The sequence below is a fragment of the Lathyrus oleraceus genome, chromosome 3 (genome assembly GCF_024323335.1).
Source record: "Lathyrus oleraceus cultivar Zhongwan6 chromosome 3, CAAS_Psat_ZW6_1.0, whole genome shotgun sequence".
Classification (NCBI taxonomy): domain Eukaryota; kingdom Viridiplantae; phylum Streptophyta; class Magnoliopsida; order Fabales; family Fabaceae; genus Lathyrus; species Lathyrus oleraceus.
In genome coordinates, this window is record NC_066581.1 from 108,136,459 (window position 1) to 108,156,287 (window position 19,829).

General features: G+C 39.5%; 1 protein-coding gene across 1 annotated transcript; it reads left to right on the forward strand.

The window, feature by feature from the left end:
• Positions 1-775: 775 nt before the first annotated feature.
• Positions 776-3,966, forward strand: LOC127125668 (GDSL esterase/lipase At5g03610). Its single transcript, XM_051054462.1, has 4 exons — positions 776-946; positions 1,046-1,261; positions 2,545-2,819; positions 3,236-3,966. The coding sequence occupies exons 1-4, from the start codon at positions 892-894 to the stop codon at positions 3,758-3,760; spliced, it is 1,071 nt and encodes a 356-aa protein (XP_050910419.1). The 5' UTR covers positions 776-891; the 3' UTR covers positions 3,761-3,966.
• Positions 3,967-19,829: the final 15,863 nt, after the last annotated feature.

Genomic DNA, 19,829 nt, shown 5'->3' on the forward strand with positions numbered 1-19,829 from the left:
AGCAATTTAAATACATAACAATTTCATTTTTTTATATATATCTTTGACTGAAAATAATTTTTTTAAAATAAAAGGATATTCTTGTTTTAGGAATAAAAATGATATTTCTTTTTTAGGAAAAAATGAATATTTATTCTTTTTTAAGAATAACAATGATATTTCTTGATCTTGCTAGTTGAATGAGAAATAATTAACCGACCATTTTATAATAATTTCATATGAAATTTGAAGTTATCATATTATAATTTCTATCCACTGACACATCAAAAATATATTAAAAAAAAAAGCATAATTATTGAAACAAATATTCAAAATATACATTGATAGTAATCTATTATAAAAAAATAATATAATTGGATTTCTTTTATAACCTTATGTAAATTACGCAAATAATTTAATCTTTTACTATAATATTAATTTTTTTACTAAATATTTTTTTATAAAAAAACTCAACATAATATAAAACATGACAAAAAGAATTAGCACAAAATGTATCAAAAACATGTATTAAGAGAATCTTTTTCTAATTCAATAAGGTCAATTCCTATTTATAGTATAATGTGAATAAATAAAAGAAACTTTCATAAAAAATCTTTTTATTTTATATTTTTTTAATTGTGTTAATTTCTTAAACATATTAGTTCTTTTAGAAGAAATGGAATAATTAAAAATTCATACATCTTCCATGTAAATTAATACATTTAATGAATACCTTGAATAGTTTTATAACAAATATAACATTATTAATGGGTGAGTGGAGAAAGCACTTTAAAATAAAACGCATAAGCATCTATTCATTTGTTCCCTTCAAATCTCAAAACCTTCATTCATCACTTCACTCTCTCTCTCTCTAACCTTTAGCTACTACTAACCACGTAGCAAAACCCATTCATGGATTTCTTTCCCTTTTTCCTCTCTTTCATTTTCATTATTCTACATCTCTTAGGTACAAACTAACTAACTAAAATGTTTTCTTTTTGTTTTGCTTTTTAATGTATCAATTGAAGTTAACGTTAATATTGTTTGTTTGTTTATTCATTCACAGGACAAAGATTTGTACAAGGTGAGGTTGATATTCAACGTCACCACCATCATCATAAAGAGCCTATAACAAAATTGTTTGTGTTTGGAGATTCATATGCTGACACAGGAAACATCAAAAGAGGTTTTGCTCCTTCGTGGAAACATCCCTATGGTGTCACCTTTCCCGGCAAGCCCGCCGGTCGTTTCTCCGACGGCAGGGTCCTAACCGACTACATTGGTATGTCTCTATCCCTATCCCAATGCTTCATTACAAAAAAAATTCCTATTTATTTATTAATTATTATTATTATATTTAATATACCTCTTTAGCATTTTTTTTCATTAGCAAAAACTTTGCTTTTGTGCCGACTTTGGTTTATTCTATATGATATTTTTAAGAGCCTACAATTATGCTTTTTGGTTAAGTGATTGGATATAAACAGAAAGAAATAACATACAATTTTTATTTCCAAAGTTATGAAAAAAAATGTTCTACTTTTACATAGGGGAATATTATAGAAAAAAATTGGAGAGAAAAAGGACATTAACCTATAATGATGTTTGGTGCAATTATAATATAGATACTAGTGGATGAAATAGTGGGGTTCATATCTCTGCTGGCTTATGACATGTCTATCTATTCTGGTGTTACAATGTTGTTTCTTTTACAGGTAAAAAAAAAAGCTCCATTAGTGTGTTTATGTGTCACACCTTTTAATTTAGCATATTCACTTTCTTTTTAATCTGTTTTTTTGACTACATGACACGTTCAATCTAACGGGCATGTTTTATGGGTCTATAGCGTGACACTTTTTGTCCTTATTGTTTACTTTAGTAATCATTGCTTTAACACTCAAAGTAAGTGCTTCCTCATAGCTACTGTTTGTGTTTTTTTTCTTTTTCATTACTATGCAAATGTTAGTTTGGCCTCGAGTAGAAAAAGAGATTCTAATAAAGAATGAAAATTTGAGAAATGTCAGTTTGAGTTTGATTTTTAGTGAAAATAATATTCGATCAGTATTATGACTTCAATTAGGATCAGGATTGATTATTACTTATTATTGATAAAAAATATTATATATTTTACTAAACAAATATCTTGTACTACCATATAAGATCAAAATATTTCAATGTAATTATGACAAAAATAGTTAGATTTTAATTGGACTAATTATGCCAAAAGGAATTAATGTAGTAGATTGATTAATATCAAATCACTAAACCACTTCCTATTGTGACATTAATTAATCGAATTATTAAAATGCATCTTAGAAATTCCAGATACACTTTTTTTATCTTATTCCAAAGTCGAGTTTTTTATCATCATAACAAGTGGATCTGACGTAGACCCCTCCAAAAGCAAAAGCATTCTCCAACTTTAATCATGTTGCTCAAAAATCATTAGAGACCCCTTTTATTTTTCATTTACGTAAAAATCAATCATGCTATTTTATTATTTTTTACTATTAAATAAAATTTAGAAAATGTATGTGATTATTTACCTTATGCATGCAATTGCAGCCAAGTATTTGAAAGTGAAATCACCAGCATCATACAGAATAAGAAAACATTTGGCACCACATCATTTGAAAAATGGGATGAGCTTTGCATTTGGTGGTACTGGTGTGTTTGAGACATTGAATCCAGGTCCAAACATGACAACTCAGATCAATTTTTTTCAAAAGGCAATACAAGACAAAGTATTCACAGCCTCAGATATTAGAAAATCAGTTGCTCTTGTTTCTGTAGCTGGTAATGACTACACTCGTTACACTGTCACAAATGGCTCTATTCAGGTACATGTTTTTGTTTACTTCTTATCATAACAATACTAATCGCCTAAAAACTTTCACGATTTCAGTTAATAAATTGTTGCGATATTGACGTGGTTGTCTATATTACTCAAATTGTTGGCCCAATGGAACATACTGCTCCACTCAAATTGTCTATAATTCATCAACTACTGACATATAAATAAATGATTTAGCATGAATCCAAACAAAATTTATTACTTTAATTTTGTCCACATTATAATAAGATACTTGGTTTTAATTTAAACAACTCATTCCTACAATGATTTAGAGAATTTTTTTTACTGTTCTGCTGGATCGATTAATCTGTTTGGATTCAATTTATATATATTTTTTGTTGCATTAATAATAATAATCTTGATGAATTTGAATCAATATTAATTTGTCTATTTGTTATGCAGGGTTTACCATCATTCATATTATCGGTGGTTAATCAAACAATCAGAAACGTGATTCGTATCAAAGAATTAGGAGTGAAAAAAGTGATTATATCAAATCTACAACCAGTTGGATGTCTACCTTCGGTAACAGCTTCATCTTCATTCAAAGAATGCAATGAAACATCCAACAATCTCCTCGTAGCTTACCATAACACCCTCTTAACCGAAGCTGTCACAAAGTTAAACCAACAACTCAACGATAATTCTTCATTACCCTTCATAGTTCTTGATCTATACGATAGTTTCATGTCGGTGTTGAAGCATCCATCCACACACAATATTAAGAACGAGTTGGAACCTTGTTGTGTTGGAGTGAGTAGTAAGTATTTTTGTGGAAGTGTTGTGGAGAAGGTTAAGAAATATACGGTTTGTGAGAATCCTAAATCTGCTTTCTTTTGGGATTTGGTTCATCCTACTGATGCAGGGTGGCGTGCTGTTTATACTAGGCTGAGAATAACCAATGCTTTTAAAGAGATTCATTACTAGTTACATAAGTAGTAAGATTGGTTTTTGTTAGTTTTGTTTGTGTTGAAGAATAATACATGTCCATTTTTTTGTTTGTAAGATTCATTTTGTTTCTTAGATTGTGTTTTGTTTGTAATCATTCTAGCTGTTTTGGGGATTGTGATTGTTAGCAAAAGCATTTTTAGATTCATTGTTTTTTATAAGAATAATTTTCATTTTTTGACTCATTGTTTTTGATAAAATTAATTTTTATTATATTATTTTTTATTGTTAAGTAGGGTGAGAATATGATTTAAATAATTAATGTTTGTCAAATCTAAGCCTAGTCTTATGGAGAAAAAAAACATAGAGTTCCATTGTTTCCAATTACAACTAAAAGAATCTCTAATCTTATAAAACCACCACTCCCAAACCAAGAATTTATCATTCTCAATTAATGTTTGAACTTCTACACATCCATCATTAAAAAGGATATTGCTTTGACTTAGCCACAAAGCTATGCAAATAGCTAATCGAAAAAGAGATGGGAACGTGAATCTTGACTTTGAAATTTCACAGAAGTGTTGAAGTTGTATGTGTTAGATGCCCAAGAGTGCTTACTTGAGCTATCAAATGTGGGTATCTTTCACTCCTTTTTGTCGAAAAAGTGTTCGAAACCGCCCTTGCTTTTGTTGATTTGCAATACTATGTGAAATGATCTTGGTACCTTTAATTTGTGTGTTATTGTGCAGGAATTAGGCATGAAAGAGTAGAAAACGAAGACACAAGAAAGATGGCAAAGGAACCTAGAAAGAATGCAAACATCAGCAAGCTCGCTAGGCGAGTGAGATAGCGAAGTGCTCGCCGCGAGATGCCAGCGAACACTCCCAGACTTGGACAGAACCAAAGCTATCAATTACTCGCTAGGCGAATCTGTGGCGAGGAAGCAGCGAGCAATTCCAGTAGCAAAACCTTCAGAACTCGTTGTGGCGAGGGAAGTAGCCAAGTACTCGCTATGCGAGCATCCAACGAGCAGGTAGCGAGCAATTCCAGTAGCAAAATCATCAAGGCTCGCTGGAGCGATTGTGAGAAGCGAGGGCTTCGCCTAGCGAAGTATTGTTCGTCTAGCGAACATATGCAACTTTTCTGGGATGTTTCCTCTGGGCGCAGGCTACTCTGGTGGCTTATATTAGGGCTCGCTAGGCGAACCATTCTGCTCGCCTAGCGAGCGTGACAGCTCAGTAACCAGTACTATAAGTAGCATGGGCTACTTTTTGGAAAGGACACTTAGATATTTTTCAGCATCTTTTCATCTTCATTTTTCTTGGGATCATATTTTTGTGCCCTAAAAAACACATTTTCTCATTGTTCTTCTTCTCTTAACAATATTTCACAAAAAGAAGGTGGATTCTCATCCAATCTCGATTCTTCGACTCGGATGTTGATCAACCTTCGACCGAAACTTGTTGACCAAGCTACCATGAATATGAGTAGCTAAGTCCTTCATTTTGTCAAGGTTAGATGTAGATGATCATAAGCTTTGTATGTATATGGGATGATCTTCATTTGTAAACTCTTTGATGATGAATGTATGGTGAAAACCCTGTTTTATTGATAACTCTTTGTGTTGGTTTATTATTGAAAGGTGTTTTCCAACTCTTGACCTAGGTTTTCATCCATCCTTGTTCTTTAGCTAGAGATAGTATTGAATGAGTTTGTTTACTAAAAAGTTGAACCTAAAAGTTGTCATTTTGATAGATTGTGTGAGAGATCAACAATGGATCAAAATGGGAAAACCCACAATGTGTGTTAGAAATAAACACATTGGGGGGACTTTGTGGATGTGTTTATCATCTAATGGAGTTTATGAGTTTTGTTTGATCGAACATATGCATGCAAAGTGATTGTCGAACCCTAACTTTGACAATCTTTCTCAAATCGTAAAACCAAAACTTTTAGCGCAATTTCTTACTTTTTATGCAAGCTACCGTAACCGAAAACTAAAATCCCCCTTGTTACTATAAGTTAAGAACTTAAGAACTGTCGAACGACGGCAATATCACATAATCCCTGTGGAGACGATAACAAACCCCGATACTCTAACCTTGTAATCAACAAAATGGCGTCGTTGCCGGGGATTATGAATTGATATTGCGAGCATCGCAATAGTTGCTTAATTTTTTAACTAATTTTTGACTTGTGCTTGTTAATTTGTTTGGTTTAGTGTGCAGCTTTTGTTTTATACGAGGGCAGGTTTCTGAGGACCAACTTCTTTTTGATCCCGAGATCGAAAGAACCGCAAGGCGACTGAATAGCAGAACGAGACGAAGGAGGCAACAAGCTAGACAACGACAAGAACAAGGAGAAAGTTCTTCTACAACACACCCACCACCTTTCACACCTATCATGGATCCACCACCACCACCGCCCGCTTCCACACCATGTGTCAACAGTCCGAGGAATACAACTCAATTTGCCAACCACACGGGAAGGCAAGCCGAGATGAAGACGAGAACTCTTAACTTGCTATACGGAAGTCCATTCACCGGAATGGACCATGAAGACCCCTTTTCTTTTCTCACCAAATTTTACGAGATAGCATTGGCGGCCGGAGTTGATCAAGCTCAAGAGCTACCCTTGTTCAAAAGACTATTTCCTCATGCTTTGCTCGGCAAAGCCAAAGATTGGTACTTGGATCAAACACCTGCAGTCATGACGGATTGGAACGTGTTGGAAGAGAAGTTCATTGAAAGATTTTTCTCCCACAACCGGTTCATGGAATCCAAAACGGCTATCTCCGTGTTTTCGCAAGGAGCCAACGAATCATTGAATGAGGCATGGGAGAGATTTAAATCCATGCTTCGGAAGTGCAAAGGGCATGGTTTTGACGAATTGACGCAAATCCACATTTTCAAGAATGGCCTACAACCTAATTGCAAGACTTTGTTGGATGCTACCTCGGGTGGTTCTTTGTTGTCTAAAAGTGCCGAAGAAGCTACTGATATCATTAACCGTATGGCTCTAAATGACCTCCAAAGTCAAAGTAGAGGCGACTCTTTGAAGAAACCGGGAGTGCTTGAACTTGGGACAAATGATGCTATTCTTGCCCAAAATAAACTCATTTCACAACAAGTTGAACTCGTAAATCAACAAATAAAAGAGTTGAAAGAACCGTCAAGAGCTAAACAAATAGCTTGTTGTGAGCTTTGCAAGGGTGATCATGACACCGGGTTTTGTCCACCTCCCGGGTTCGAAGAGGTAAATTACATGGCGAACCAACGAGACTACCAACTGAGGCAACAACAACAACAACCGTATCAACAACATCCTCAAAATCAACAACAACACTTTCAAGGGAATCAAGGGTTCCAACCAAGGGCTAACTATCACCATAACCAAGGTTATGGGGGTGGTACTTCTAGCCGCCAAAATTCTTACCAACCTCAACAACCGCCGGTCGTGACTTCAAAGTTAGAAGAGACATTGACACAATTGATGCAATTGTCGATGGCTAATCAAAAGAGCAACGATGCGATAATCAAAAGTCTCGAAACTTAAGTCGGTCAACTTGCTAAACAACTAGCGGAACAACAACCCGAACCATCTTTTTCGGCGAACACGTAAACGAATCCAAAAGAGCATTGTAAAGCGATAACGACGAGAAGTGGAAGGGAGTTGATTAGTGATAGTAAAAAAAGAGATGAAAGTGAAAAAAGAGAGGATGAGGAAAAAGATGAGGAGAAAAAAATAGAGGATAGCATTGATGGTGAAGTTGGGGAGTGGAGTGAGGAAGAAGTTGAAAAGAATGAAAAAAATGGTGAAGTAGAAAATAAAGAAAGTGTGGAAGTTGAAAAAAATAAGAGTGATGAAGTGACGGTGGAGGGAGTAAAAAAGAAAAGAGAGAGGAATTCTAGAGCTTCTAAAGGAAAGGAGGTAGTGGGCACTACTCCAATTCAAAACCTTCCGTATCCACATGCTCCATCTAAGAGGGAGAATGAACGGCATTACGCCCGGTTCATGGATAAATTCAAACAACTTCAAGTGAACATTCCGTTTGCTGAAGCATTGGAGCAAATGCCTAAGTATGCGAAATTCATGAAAGACATACTTACTAAAAAGCGGAGGTACACGGAACCGGAGACAATTGTCCTAGATGCTAGTTGTAGTGCAATCATTCAACGGACGCTTCCGAAAAAAGAGGTTGACCCAGGACGAGTTACTTTGTCGGTTAAAATTGGTGATGTCTATGTCGGAAAAGGGCTAATTGATTTGGGGTCAAGCATTAATCTAATACCATTGTCTATTGTGAAGAGGCTTGGCAACATTGAAATGAAGGCCATCCGGATGACTTTGCAATTGGCCGATAAGTCGACTACCCATCCTCATGGGTTAGCTCAAGATGTTTTGGTCAAAGTTGACAAATTCTTCTTCCCGGTTGATTTCATTGTGATTGATATGGAAGAGGACGACAATGCTCCGCTTATTCTTGGCCGACCGTTCATGAAAGCCGCACGCATGATGATTGACGTTGACGACGGTTTGATGAAAGTAAGGGTCCAAAATGAAGAAGTTACTTTTGATCTATTCGAAGCCATGAAGCATTCAAAGGATATAAGTGATAGCTTTCGCATTGATGTGATCGAAGAGGCAACTTTTGAGGTTTCTAAACATATTCATGAGATATCTCCTATGGAGTTAGCTCTTGATGACTCCTTTGAAGTTTTCACAATTGAAGAAGAGCAAGCTCTTGATGAATGCCTAAGGGAACTTGATAGTCTAAAAGAGTTACATCCATGGGAAGTTGAGGAGGGAGTATTGAAGAAGGAGGTTAATGAAGAAAAATCGCCGATTGAATTGAAAATGTTACCTTCTAATTTGAAGTATGCATTCCTCGACGAGACCGAAGCAAAGCCGGTTATCATAAGCAATCTTTTGTCAAAGAATGAAGAAGCCCGTTTGATCAGTGTTTTGAAAAAGAATCAAGAAGCCATGGGTTGGACTCTTTCCGATCTCAAAGGAATTAGTCCTTCCTATTGCATGCACAAGATCTTAATGGAAGAGGACTTTAAGCCGGTAGCTCAACCGCAACGCCGCTTAAATCCTACTATGAAGGAAGTTGTTAGAAAGGAGGTTGTTAAGTTGTTGGATGCGGGAATGATTTACCCGATTTCGGATAGCCCATGGGTTAGTCCCGTACATGTGGTTCCAAAGAAAGGTGGCATTACCGTGATTCGAAATGAAAAGGATGAGTTGATCCCGACAAAAGTGGCAACGGGGTGGCGTATGTGCATTGATTATAGGCGGTTGAATACCGCAACTCGAAAAGATCACTTTCCACTCCCGTTCATGGATCAAAGGCTAGAAAGACTTTCTGGGCAACAATACTATTGTTTCTTAGATGGCTATTTCGGGTATAACCAAATTGCGGTTGACCCGGTCGATCATGAAAAGACGGATTTCACATGTCCTTTTGGAATTTTCGCATACCGTAAAATGCCCTTTGGGTTGTGCAATGCACCGGCTACTTTCCAAAGATGTGTGCAAGCTATTTTTGCCGACCTTATCGAGAAAACAATGGAAGTCTTTATGGACGACTTCTCCGTATTTGGTGGTTCATTTGGTCTATGCTTGGACAACTTGGAAACGGTTCTTGAAAGATGTGTGAAGACGAACCTTGTTCTTAATTGGGAGAAGTGCCACTTCATGGTGACCGAGGGGATAGTGCTTGGCCATAAAGTCTCTTCAAGAGGGCTTGAAGTTGATCGTGCTAAAGTTGAAGTGATTGAAAAGTTGCCTCCTCCGGTGAATTTGAAGGGAGTCCGAAGCTTTCTGGGGCACGCCGGTTTCTATCGGCGCTTTATCAAAGACTTCTCAAAGGTAGCTAGGCCTTTGAGTAACTTGCTAGCTAAGGATCATGTATTTATTTTAACTGATGAGTGTTTACAAGCTTTTGAAATTTTAAAGGAAAAATTGGTTACCGCTCCAATTATAGTCGCTCCAAATTGGAATTTAAATTTTGAGCTCATGTGTGATGCGAGCGACTATGCAATCGGAGCGGTATTAGGCCAAAGAAAAGAGAAAAAATTTCATGCAATACACTACGCAAGTAAAGTTCTTAATGAGGCTCAAGTTAACTATGCCACCACTGAAAAAGAATTACTTGCGATAGTGTATGCGCTTGAAAAGTTTAGGTCCTATCTTATTGGTTCCAAGGTCGTAGTGTATACCGACCACTCGGCGATTAAATATTTGCTCACTAAACCGGACTCGAAGCAAAGGCTCATCTGTTGGATCCTCTTGTTGCAAGAATTTGATGTTGAAATCAAAGAAAAGAAAGGATCGGAAAATTTGGTGGCAGGCCATTTATCTCGCTTAGTTAATGTGGAGGTTACCGCTTCCGAGAAAGAAATCCGGGAAGAGTTTCCTGATGAAAAACTTTTCAAAGTTCAAGTTAGGCCGTGGTTTACGGACTTTGCGAACCATAAGGCTAGTGGTTTGGTGCCTCCCGACCTAACTTCGAACCCAAAAAGGAAATTTCTCTCGGATGCTAAGTATTACGTGTGGGACGACCCATACTTGTTTATATTGGGTGGTGACAACCTTTTAAGGAGGTGTGTTACTAGCGATGAAGCGCAAAGCATTCTTTGGCATTGTCACAACTCGCCTTACGGCGGACACTACAATGGGGTAAGAACGGCCACTAAAGTCCTTCAGTCAGGATTTTATTAGCCTACAATTTTCAAAGACGCAAATGCCCATGCGCAAAGTTGTGATAGTTGCCAAAGAAATGGTGGGATTGGTAAGAGAGACGAGATGCCTCTCCAAAATATCCAAGAGGTTAAAGTATTCGATTGTTGGGGTATCGACTTTGTTGGACCATTCCCACCCTCATATGGTAATGAATATATGCTTGTGGCGGTTGACTATGTTTCTAAGTGGGTTGAGGCGATTGCCTCACCTCGGGCGGATGCTAAAACGGTAATCAAATTTTTGAAGAAAAACATCTTTTCCCGTTTTGGAACCCCCCGTGTGTTGATTAGTGATGGAGGGTCACACTTTTGTAATGCACCGTTAGAAAGCGTTTTGAAACATTACGGTGTATCACATAGAGTGGCGACTCCGTATCACCCACAAGCAAACGGTCAAGCCGAAGTCTCTAATCGTGAGATTAAGAGAATTCTTGAAAAAACCGTGTCAAATTCTAAAAAAGAGTGGTCACAAAAGTTTGATGAAGCTTTATGGGCATACCGTACCGCTTTCAAAGCTCCAATTGGGCTAACTCCTTTTCAATTGGTATTTGGTAAGACTTGCCATTTACCGGTTGAATTGGAGCACAAAGCTTTGTGGGCTCTGAAATTATTGAACTTTGATAAGGATTTGGCCGGTGAAAAAAGAAAAGTGAAATTGCTTGAGTTGGAAGAAATGTGCAATGCCGCATATCACTCGAGTTGGTTGTACAAAGAAAAGGTGAAAAGGTACCATGACAAAAATCTTAGGAAGAAGGAATTTGTGCCCGGACAGTTGGTTCTTTTGTTCAATTCTAGATTGAAGCTATTCCCCGGAAAATTGAAATCTAAATGGTCCGGGCCATTTCGTGTCAAAGAAGTCAAAGAATATGGAGTTGTTGTCATTGAGGACGTGGAGAAGAAATAGAGTTGGACAGTTAATGGCCAACGTTTGAAGATTTATCTTGGCGGTCTTGTGGATCGCGAGAGCTGTGCAATCTTCTTGGATGCTCCTCTGTGAGCATCTCAAACCGTCGAGCTTATCCGACGTTAAACAAGCGCTTGTTGGGAGGCACCCCAACATTGTAAGTATTTACAGCTTTCTGTTGTATGGTATTGGTGTTCAAATTGATGGAACCTTGCTGAAATGTGTTGTGCATGCTGTTTTGAAAAAACAAAATACTGTCATGCTCGCTAGGCGAAGGCAGTAGCGAGTTGATTCGCTAGGCGAAGACAGTAGCGAGCGTAGCGTGACAGAACTTTTATTTTATTTCACTGGGCCACTCATTTGGGCCCAAAACTCTTTATTTTGTTTTAAGTATGAATATAAGGATCGAACTCACTCTCACTTGCACAAAAATCACCTCTTTCACTCCCATCTCACACAAACCCTAACTGTTGCATTGCAAACCCTAACCGTTGCATTCCAAATTCAATCGACCTCTCCAATCAGGTTTGTTCTATCTCCATTACTTTATGCTTTCAAGTTGTAAATTCTGAAGTATGAGACATTTAGGGTGAATTTGAGAGATTGGGTATCATTTGGTTTTGCATGTATGTTTAGGTTTGCATGTATGTTTAGAACGATTCCTAGCATGTTAAATCACTTTGTTTCTGAAATGGGTACCATTAGACTTAGGGTTTTCTGAAATCGGTTTGTTATCAAGGAAGAACTCAAAATCCTGTAGCATTCGCTAGCATCTTCGCTAGGCGAATCAGTGGCGAGCATTCGCTGCCACTTCGCTAAGCGAACCAGTAGCGAATCTTCGTTGGGTCCTCGCTAAGCGAAGCAGTAGCAACCATGACAGCAGTTGGTTTTTCTGTTTTGATCTCTAATCTGTTTTGTGGTTGTGTGTTGTTTCTTTTCTATGATTTTCCAGATGGCATCCAGGTCAAGCTCTACAAAAAAGAGAAAGGTCGGGAGCACTTCCCGCACTGTGCCAATACAATTTGACACAGATAAGTTTGTTGGGCCAAAGCAAGCCGCACGTTATGTGGCTTTAGAAAAAAGGAAAATTTTACCTGAAAAGAGGTTTGTGATCAACGAACAAGGCGAGTATAGGACTTTTGCAGGGTTGATTCATAGCAAGAAATGGGATCGGTTGATCTCTCCACTTGAAAGCTATGACATCGAGATAGTGCGTGAATTCTATGCGAACGCACTGCCAAATGACGACGAGCCTTTCACTTGGACTACTAGAGTGTCAGGACGTCAGGTCGCTTTCGATAGGGATGATATCAACCGTGTGCTGGGTGAACCGCTCCATCTGGGAGCTAATGAGAGGGACACATACCACAGGGATCTGAGGTTCCACAGGGACACTGATTCTATTTCTGCAGCCCTGTTGTTTGAGGGAAATTCAGTTGAGGTGAACCCATATGGGGTTCCTATGAGGTACCATAGGGAGGATATGATTCCCTTGGCTCAGCTGATCCTAATGCTGGTTCTGACCAATATTAAACCTAAGTCCCACACGTCGACCGTGCTGATCCCAGTGGCACACTAGGTCCACTGCATTCTCACTAATATTCATATCGATGTGGCGAGAATCATTGTTATTGAGATGAAGTCTGTGGTTGAGAGCGGGCTGAAGTCGGGGGCACGAGTTAACTGCCCCCTTGCTTTTCCTTGTCTCATCATGGCTTTGTGCCAACAGTCGAGGGTGAGGCAACCCTCCCGCAGCCAAGTGAGGATTCCGTCCGCCATCGATGATAGATATGTGGCCAAGTACTGTAAGCCCAAGAACTTTAGGAGTAGTACATGTGCTGATGAGACTGGGGCTGCTGATGGTCTTGGTACTTTTGCTCAGGGATTTGATCCTTTCCAGCAAGTTGTCTGCAATTATAATTGGGATTGGATGACGGCGACTCAGCGTGCCATGATTGATATTCACGATTCTATGCAGTTGTTATAGTTGCACGTATGTGACCCTTCTGGAGAGCATCCTCTGATGACGCGTGAGCAGTTCCTGCAACATGTTGGCTGGCTTGAGGACAAGCCTGTTTTCGGAGAAGGGGCGGGTGCTGGTACTTCTGGTGCTTTTGGTTCTGGTGGTGCTGATGATGATGATAGTGATGATGGTTCCGGTTCTGAGGCCGGTAGTGAAGAGGGTTCTGAGTCCTATGAGGACTAAGTTTTTTTTTATGTTATGTTTCATTTTATTTTATTTTCAGATATTTGGTAGTTAGTTATGTACCTTTTGGGGTGTTTTGTCCCCCACGCACATTTTCAACATTTTGAAGTAATGGTTATTATTTATGTTTTAAATTATTGTGTTGAGTTGAATTTCTTTTGTTTAATAAATTTTTGGTTGTTGAGGGTCAAACCTTCTAGATTGGTTGCTCCTTAAAGAAGTATCCAATGAAGGTGCATCCGAGCTTGGATGGCAATGATAAAAATAAACAAGCGAATAATGCTAAGGTATATGGTTACCTCCGGTTAGAATTTTAGAATGCATTAAGAACTTTACTCTTTTCGTAAGTAAATATTGTTCTTTTTGCAACATAATTGAATGAATGATTCACATAGGACTTAGAACCACAAATTGTGAGGAAACCTCCATTGTACACTAAAACTGATGGATTCTAATAAACTGTGTCGATTCATTTGATTCATGCTTTGTCTTTTATTATTGTGAATTTGTGGAAGCAATTAGAAATGATCAAGGCGTTTGTTTTCTTTCGAGCACAACCAGTTCCAAATACAACTTACCCGTGAGCAGAGAGTATTCGTGAACCCCTTTGAGCTTAAACAGTTGAATCTCAGCTTGAAATAAGGTGAGATGTCGAAATCTTTTTTCTTGAAACCCTGAAATTTTTTATAATTGTTCTTTTGCCGTAAAAAGTCAAGAGCATTCACTTGGGGTGAGTAAAAGATAAGTTGGGGAGAATGAAAATGAGAATCGGTAGGTGGCACAACTCTTGAATAACCGAGCAAGCATTGAAAAAATAAAAATTAGAAAAGAGAAACATCTGTTTTATGAATACAATGTGAAAAAAAATAAAGAAAATGAAAATGAATGCTTGCTTGGAAGAAAAACAGTGAAAAACAAAAATTGAGTTGTGAAATAAGAGTTGTGAAGGTTTCAAATGAGAAACAAGTGGAACGAAGTTGAGATGTGTGAATAGCTTGTACAATGAATGTCTCTTTTGCATCGGCAAGTTCGTTTTCAATGGCCTTAGATATGACCCTTGTTTGTAAACCTGACCAAGCTACAACCGGAAAAGACCTTAGTGATCTTCGCGCTTCCGCATTTTCATTTATAATTGTTAAACATTGTATGAATTAAATTGACTTGTGCATTGTTTGTTGGTGAGTGAAATTGTCCCCGCGGTTGCAAACGCGTAATTTCTTCAATCCTTATTTGAAGAGGAGAGATAGGGTGATTCATTCAGGATAACATTGTTGTGGATTGATACATGTTTTGTTTTGCTATAAGGCTTTAGTTCTTGTGTATTGTGTTATTCTAACCATTTGGAACTTGTGTCTGGTTGATTCTCTTGTGTTTGAGCCATTTTATCCGATTTCGGAGAAACCTTTTTCTTTAAGCAAATCCTCTTGTCCTTCAAGAGGCATACTTTGCTTGAGGGCAAGCAAGATTCTAGTTGGGGAGAGTTGTTAGATGCCCAAGAGTGCTTATTTGAGCTATCAAATATGGGCATCTTTCACTCCTTTTTGTCGAAAAAGTGTTCGAAACCGCCCTTGCTTTTGTTGATTTGCAATACTATGTGAAATGATCTTGGTACCTTTAATTTGTGTGTTATTGTGCAGGAATTAGGCATGAAAGAGTAGAAAATGAAGGCACAAGAAAGATGGCAAAGGAACTAAGAATGAATGCAAACATCAGCAAGCTCGCTAGGCGAGTGAGGTAGCGAAGTGCTCGCTAGGCGTGCACTCAGCGAGATGCCAGCGAACACTCCCAAACGTGGACAAAACCAAAGCTATCAATTACTCGCTAGGCGAATCTGTGGCGAGGAAGCAGCGAGCAATTCCAGTAGCAAAACCTTCAGAACTCGCTGTGGCGAGGGAAGTAGCCAAGTACTCGCTAGGCGAGCAGGTAGCGAGCAATTCCAGTAGCAAAATCATCAAGGCTCGCTGGAGCGATTGTGAGAAGCGAGGGATTCGCCTAGCGAAGTATTGTTCGCCTAGCGAACATATGCAACTTTTCTGGGATGTTTCTGTCGCAACCTGAAAAATACAGTGTGCGAAAAAAACAACCGGCGAAAGGAAATGACAGAAGAGTCACCACCGTGCGTTATTCATCCCAAAGGAGGGAAAGGAAACGCTCGAAGTAAACCTGAAAAAAGGAAAGGACAAGACGGGGTCTCGCAACCAAATCTTGGGTTCGGGAGTCGGTTATGCGAAGGGAAGGTATTAGCACCCCTACGCATCCGTAGTACTCTACGGGATCCACTTTTGTAGTTCTTGTCTAAAGGGTGTGAGTTTATCTTGTGCTGTTTACAAAAAAAAAAGGTTAAATGAAAATGACTCGCGCGGATGTCGCATCCACTGCATACGTATCTCATCTGAATATGAGAATCAGAGTCTTCGTAGCTCGGCTGACCTATGGGTTGGGGGATGTGTGCTCGCTAAGACATCGCGTCTTATGCCTACGTATCTCATCTGGAATGAGAATCAGAGCAAACCGTAGTTCGGCTAACTACGGGGTTATGGATTGGGTTTTGGACGAACAACGTTACTATGCAATCTACCGGATGCTCGACCTTTGGAGACTTACTCGCCTGTAGTAGAAGGAGTTAACGTGTTGCTTTGGGTTTTAGGGTTTGTTTGCGTTGTAGGAACGCGCATGCAAAAAGGAAGTCCTAGGCGAAGGAACAGTGCTACCTGTGGGGATATGAATACAAAACACAAAACATGTATCTCAAAGTAAAATGCCACCAAGGGGCTCAAACATTGCCTCCTATCGAGGTCTTCCAGCTAAGAAAGCGATAAAGTACGAGAAAGGGAAAAAATTACCACACGGATAAAGATCCGAAGCTATAGCAGTTAAAGGAGCAAGAAACCCTGAAATCTCTCCAGCTGGACCGTCAAAGGAAATCAGTCAACACGAATAATCAAAATAAAACTCCAGGGGGTATCCCACAAATAAAGTGGGAAACCACGCGAGTGTCTCTGCAAAAGCCATGTGAGCCCTCACAAAACTCGACAAAGGGTTAGAGCAGCAGGATGAAATCGAGAGAAAACAATGCCATGGAAACACAAAAACGGGTTAGAACAAAACAGAACAAAAAGCAGATACTGTCACATTCGCGACTGCTTCGCTTAGCGAAGGCTTAGCGAAGCTTCGCTACAGGCTCGCCTAGTGAAGCGGCTAGCGAAGGCCTGCGGGTTTTGGATTCCTCCTTGATAACAGTTCGATCTTTATGATCCGAAACCCTATGATATCCAACTCATAAACGAAAATGATTAGAACATTCATGGTATTGTTACACATATTCATACATAAATATAAACCCACGGGCAAAACCAGATGTTACCTCATACATTCATAATATTCAAATTCGAGGCATAAAGTAGTAGGAACAAAGGCATACCTGATGAGAGAGATCGATCGAACGGCGCGGCTGGATTTGTAAAGCTCTGTTAGGTTTGCGTGAGGCGGAGTGAACTTCTCAGAGTTGCCTGAAGGTTGCTGCAGAGTAGTTCCTAGGTTTCTTTCTCTCAAGATCTCTGGTCTTTTCTGTTCAGCCAGTGTTCAGTAGTGTCCAGGTTTATTTCATTGACCACTCTGGTATTTATAGGCCAAATTTCGCAGCTTGTGGGCTTTGAATGAGGACAGCTCAGGCCCAAAACTTTTCTGATATTTCTGAAACACGCGCCCTTCGCCTAGCGAAGGATCTGCTCGCCTAGCGAGCATGACAGTACTCTTCGCTAGGCGAAGCATCTGCTCGCCTAGCGATCATGACAGCTCAGCAGCAGATTCTTGCTTTTTCAAGTCTGGCAATTTGTACGGTGAATAGGCCTCATCTGGCCCTGTTGGTAGTACCTCAAGTCTTTTCCTTGTGTTGACTGATCATTTGAATAAAACCCACAAAGTGTCCTGGATGATGTCCGAGCTTCTTGGAGCTAATTCCGATTGACATGATGCAATGTAATATGAAACACTAAATGGCCTAAAAAATGAATGCATGAACGGGGAGGGCAAATTTTGGGGTGTTACAGCTGCCCCTATTCAATCAACTGGGGACCCGAAAAGAAGATAGCTGCGGCTTTCGCACTTTCGAGGTATCAAGGGATTGAATACAATAAAAGCCCAAAAATTTGCACTGAAGTGAAGCGAAGTAACAATGCCTTGAAAGAAGAATCTGTTTGGTACGGTGAGAGTCAGTCCGAATACCGAAAAAGAATGCTAACCTGGATACCAAAATAAATGGTAACACAGAAATAACCATGGCCTGAATGCCGCTCATCAGTCTGAATACTGGAAATGACTTCGATTTGAACATCGGGAAAACGGGCCTGAATGCCACTTCGGTCTGGATACCGGGAAAACTGGCCTGAATGCCATAAGTTGCGTCGACCTGATCGTCGGAAACTTCTTCGATATGAATATCGGAAAACTGGCCTGAACGCCACTTCGGTCTGGATACCAGGAAAACTGGCCTGAATGCCATAAGTTGCGTCGACCTGATCGTCGGAAACTTCTTCGATCTGAATATCGGAAAACTGGCCTGAACGCCACTTCGGTCTGGATACCGGAACATTCATGCCTGTCAGTATCGGCAGAAATAGAGAATGATGATAGAGGCGGCGCATGGGCCAATGACACTTGCTGGGGATAACCAAGGTGAGTCATGAACAATCTTCAGTCTGAGCACTGGAAACAACTTCTGGCTAATCACTTGGGATACCGAGAATGTTTTATGCTTACATGCATATGTTTGAATTTTTCAATGGCGTAATGCTCCATGAAAATGGAAATGCTACGCGATTTGGGAGGATGCAATGCAATATGATTCTACATGCAGGGATGCGGAATGCTGGGTAAAATGCCAAGTTGAGGCAGGGGATCTGCTGGAGAAATGATCACCATCGTCTGGGCCCTGGCAAGGCTGCTGGAGATGCACAGCACAAAGAATTATGTGGGGAAATGACCCTCCACACGGTGTTCTGGCCATACCGAGACTCTGATCGGGGAAAGAATGGCATTGGAAGCCTGCTGCTGAGGAAAGCTACAATGGTTCTGGCAACCACGATTTGCGAGAGATGAATCAGCAGGGGGAGCAAACACTGATACGGTACCGAGGTTCTGCTTCAAGGAAAGAAACCATGGATCTGGCATTGGGATTATCGATCTGGCATCGAACTCTAAGGAGCAGCCACTTCTGCTGGGAAGATAAAGTCTGGCACTGTCAACCCCGTTGGGGATATGTAGTCTGGTACTATCAACTCTACTGGGGAGTGTATGTCCTGAAACAACCGCTTGGGGAAGTACGGTGGTGAGAAACTGCTGGGGATTGAAGAATCCAACGCTCTGATCAGCTCTGCAGGGATAAGACACCGAATTTGTCTGTTGGTGACTTCACTGGGGAAGATATTCATGATCATCTGCATGGGATTTTAAGGAAATGCCCCGAGGGTACCTGTTCTGAATAGACGATCCAAAGCACTTAAAATTTACAGCAATTTTAAATGTTTATTGAGCATGTACCTGTAAAGCCCTTATGTGTCATGATGCAATGTTTATCAAAAATTCGGACGTCATTTTTGCAAACAAAACAGTAAAATGAAAAAGAGATATACTGAATAACATGATTTTATTGATTGAATGGCCTCTGAATAGGCATTTACATTAGGAAGCAATCCCTGGAAAGAGGTAATCGCACAAAAGATAAAAACAGAAATTAATCTAATGGCAATATGAAATGGATTTCTATTGGGTTCCAATTCTGCTATGACTTGCCCGTCTTCAAGATCCTCCAGATGATCAGCTTTCTGAAAGAGTGATTGGACTGTTTCCTACCTTTCGAAAATTTCCAATCATCGGCATGAGATGAGATTCAGAACTAACTCAGAACGCAGTCATTCGCTCAATCCCTAACTTTTGCCTGGATCGCCCTTTTCGGGTTTTCAATCCACCGGGATACCCATTTTTGCCTAAGTTGCCTTTTCAGGTTTTCAACTTACCGGGTGTACGATCTTTTCATTTTTAATCCCTAATTTTTGCCCGAACCTTTTCATTTTCTTGGTTCGTCGGGATGCCCATTTTTGCCTGGACTATTCTTTTTACTGTCCAGCGGGTCTATTTTATGCGAAGTATTTTTTAACTGCGTCTGAGTTCACAGGGGAAGTGAAGTTTTCACCATCCATCGTTGCAAGCATTAAGGTCCCACCATCAAAAACCTTGGTGACGATATACGGTCCA

Coding starts and splice junctions, on each gene's coding strand:
- LOC127125668 (XM_051054462.1), top strand. CDS start 892: ATGGATTTCTTTCCCTTTTTCCTCTCTTTCATTTTCATTATTCTACAT. Junction 947..1,045: donor CATTATTCTACATCTCTTAG/GTACAAACTAAC, acceptor ATTCATTCACAG/GACAAAGATTTGTACAAGGT. Junction 2,820..3,235: donor TCACAAATGGCTCTATTCAG/GTACATGTTTTT, acceptor TTTGTTATGCAG/GGTTTACCATCATTCATATT.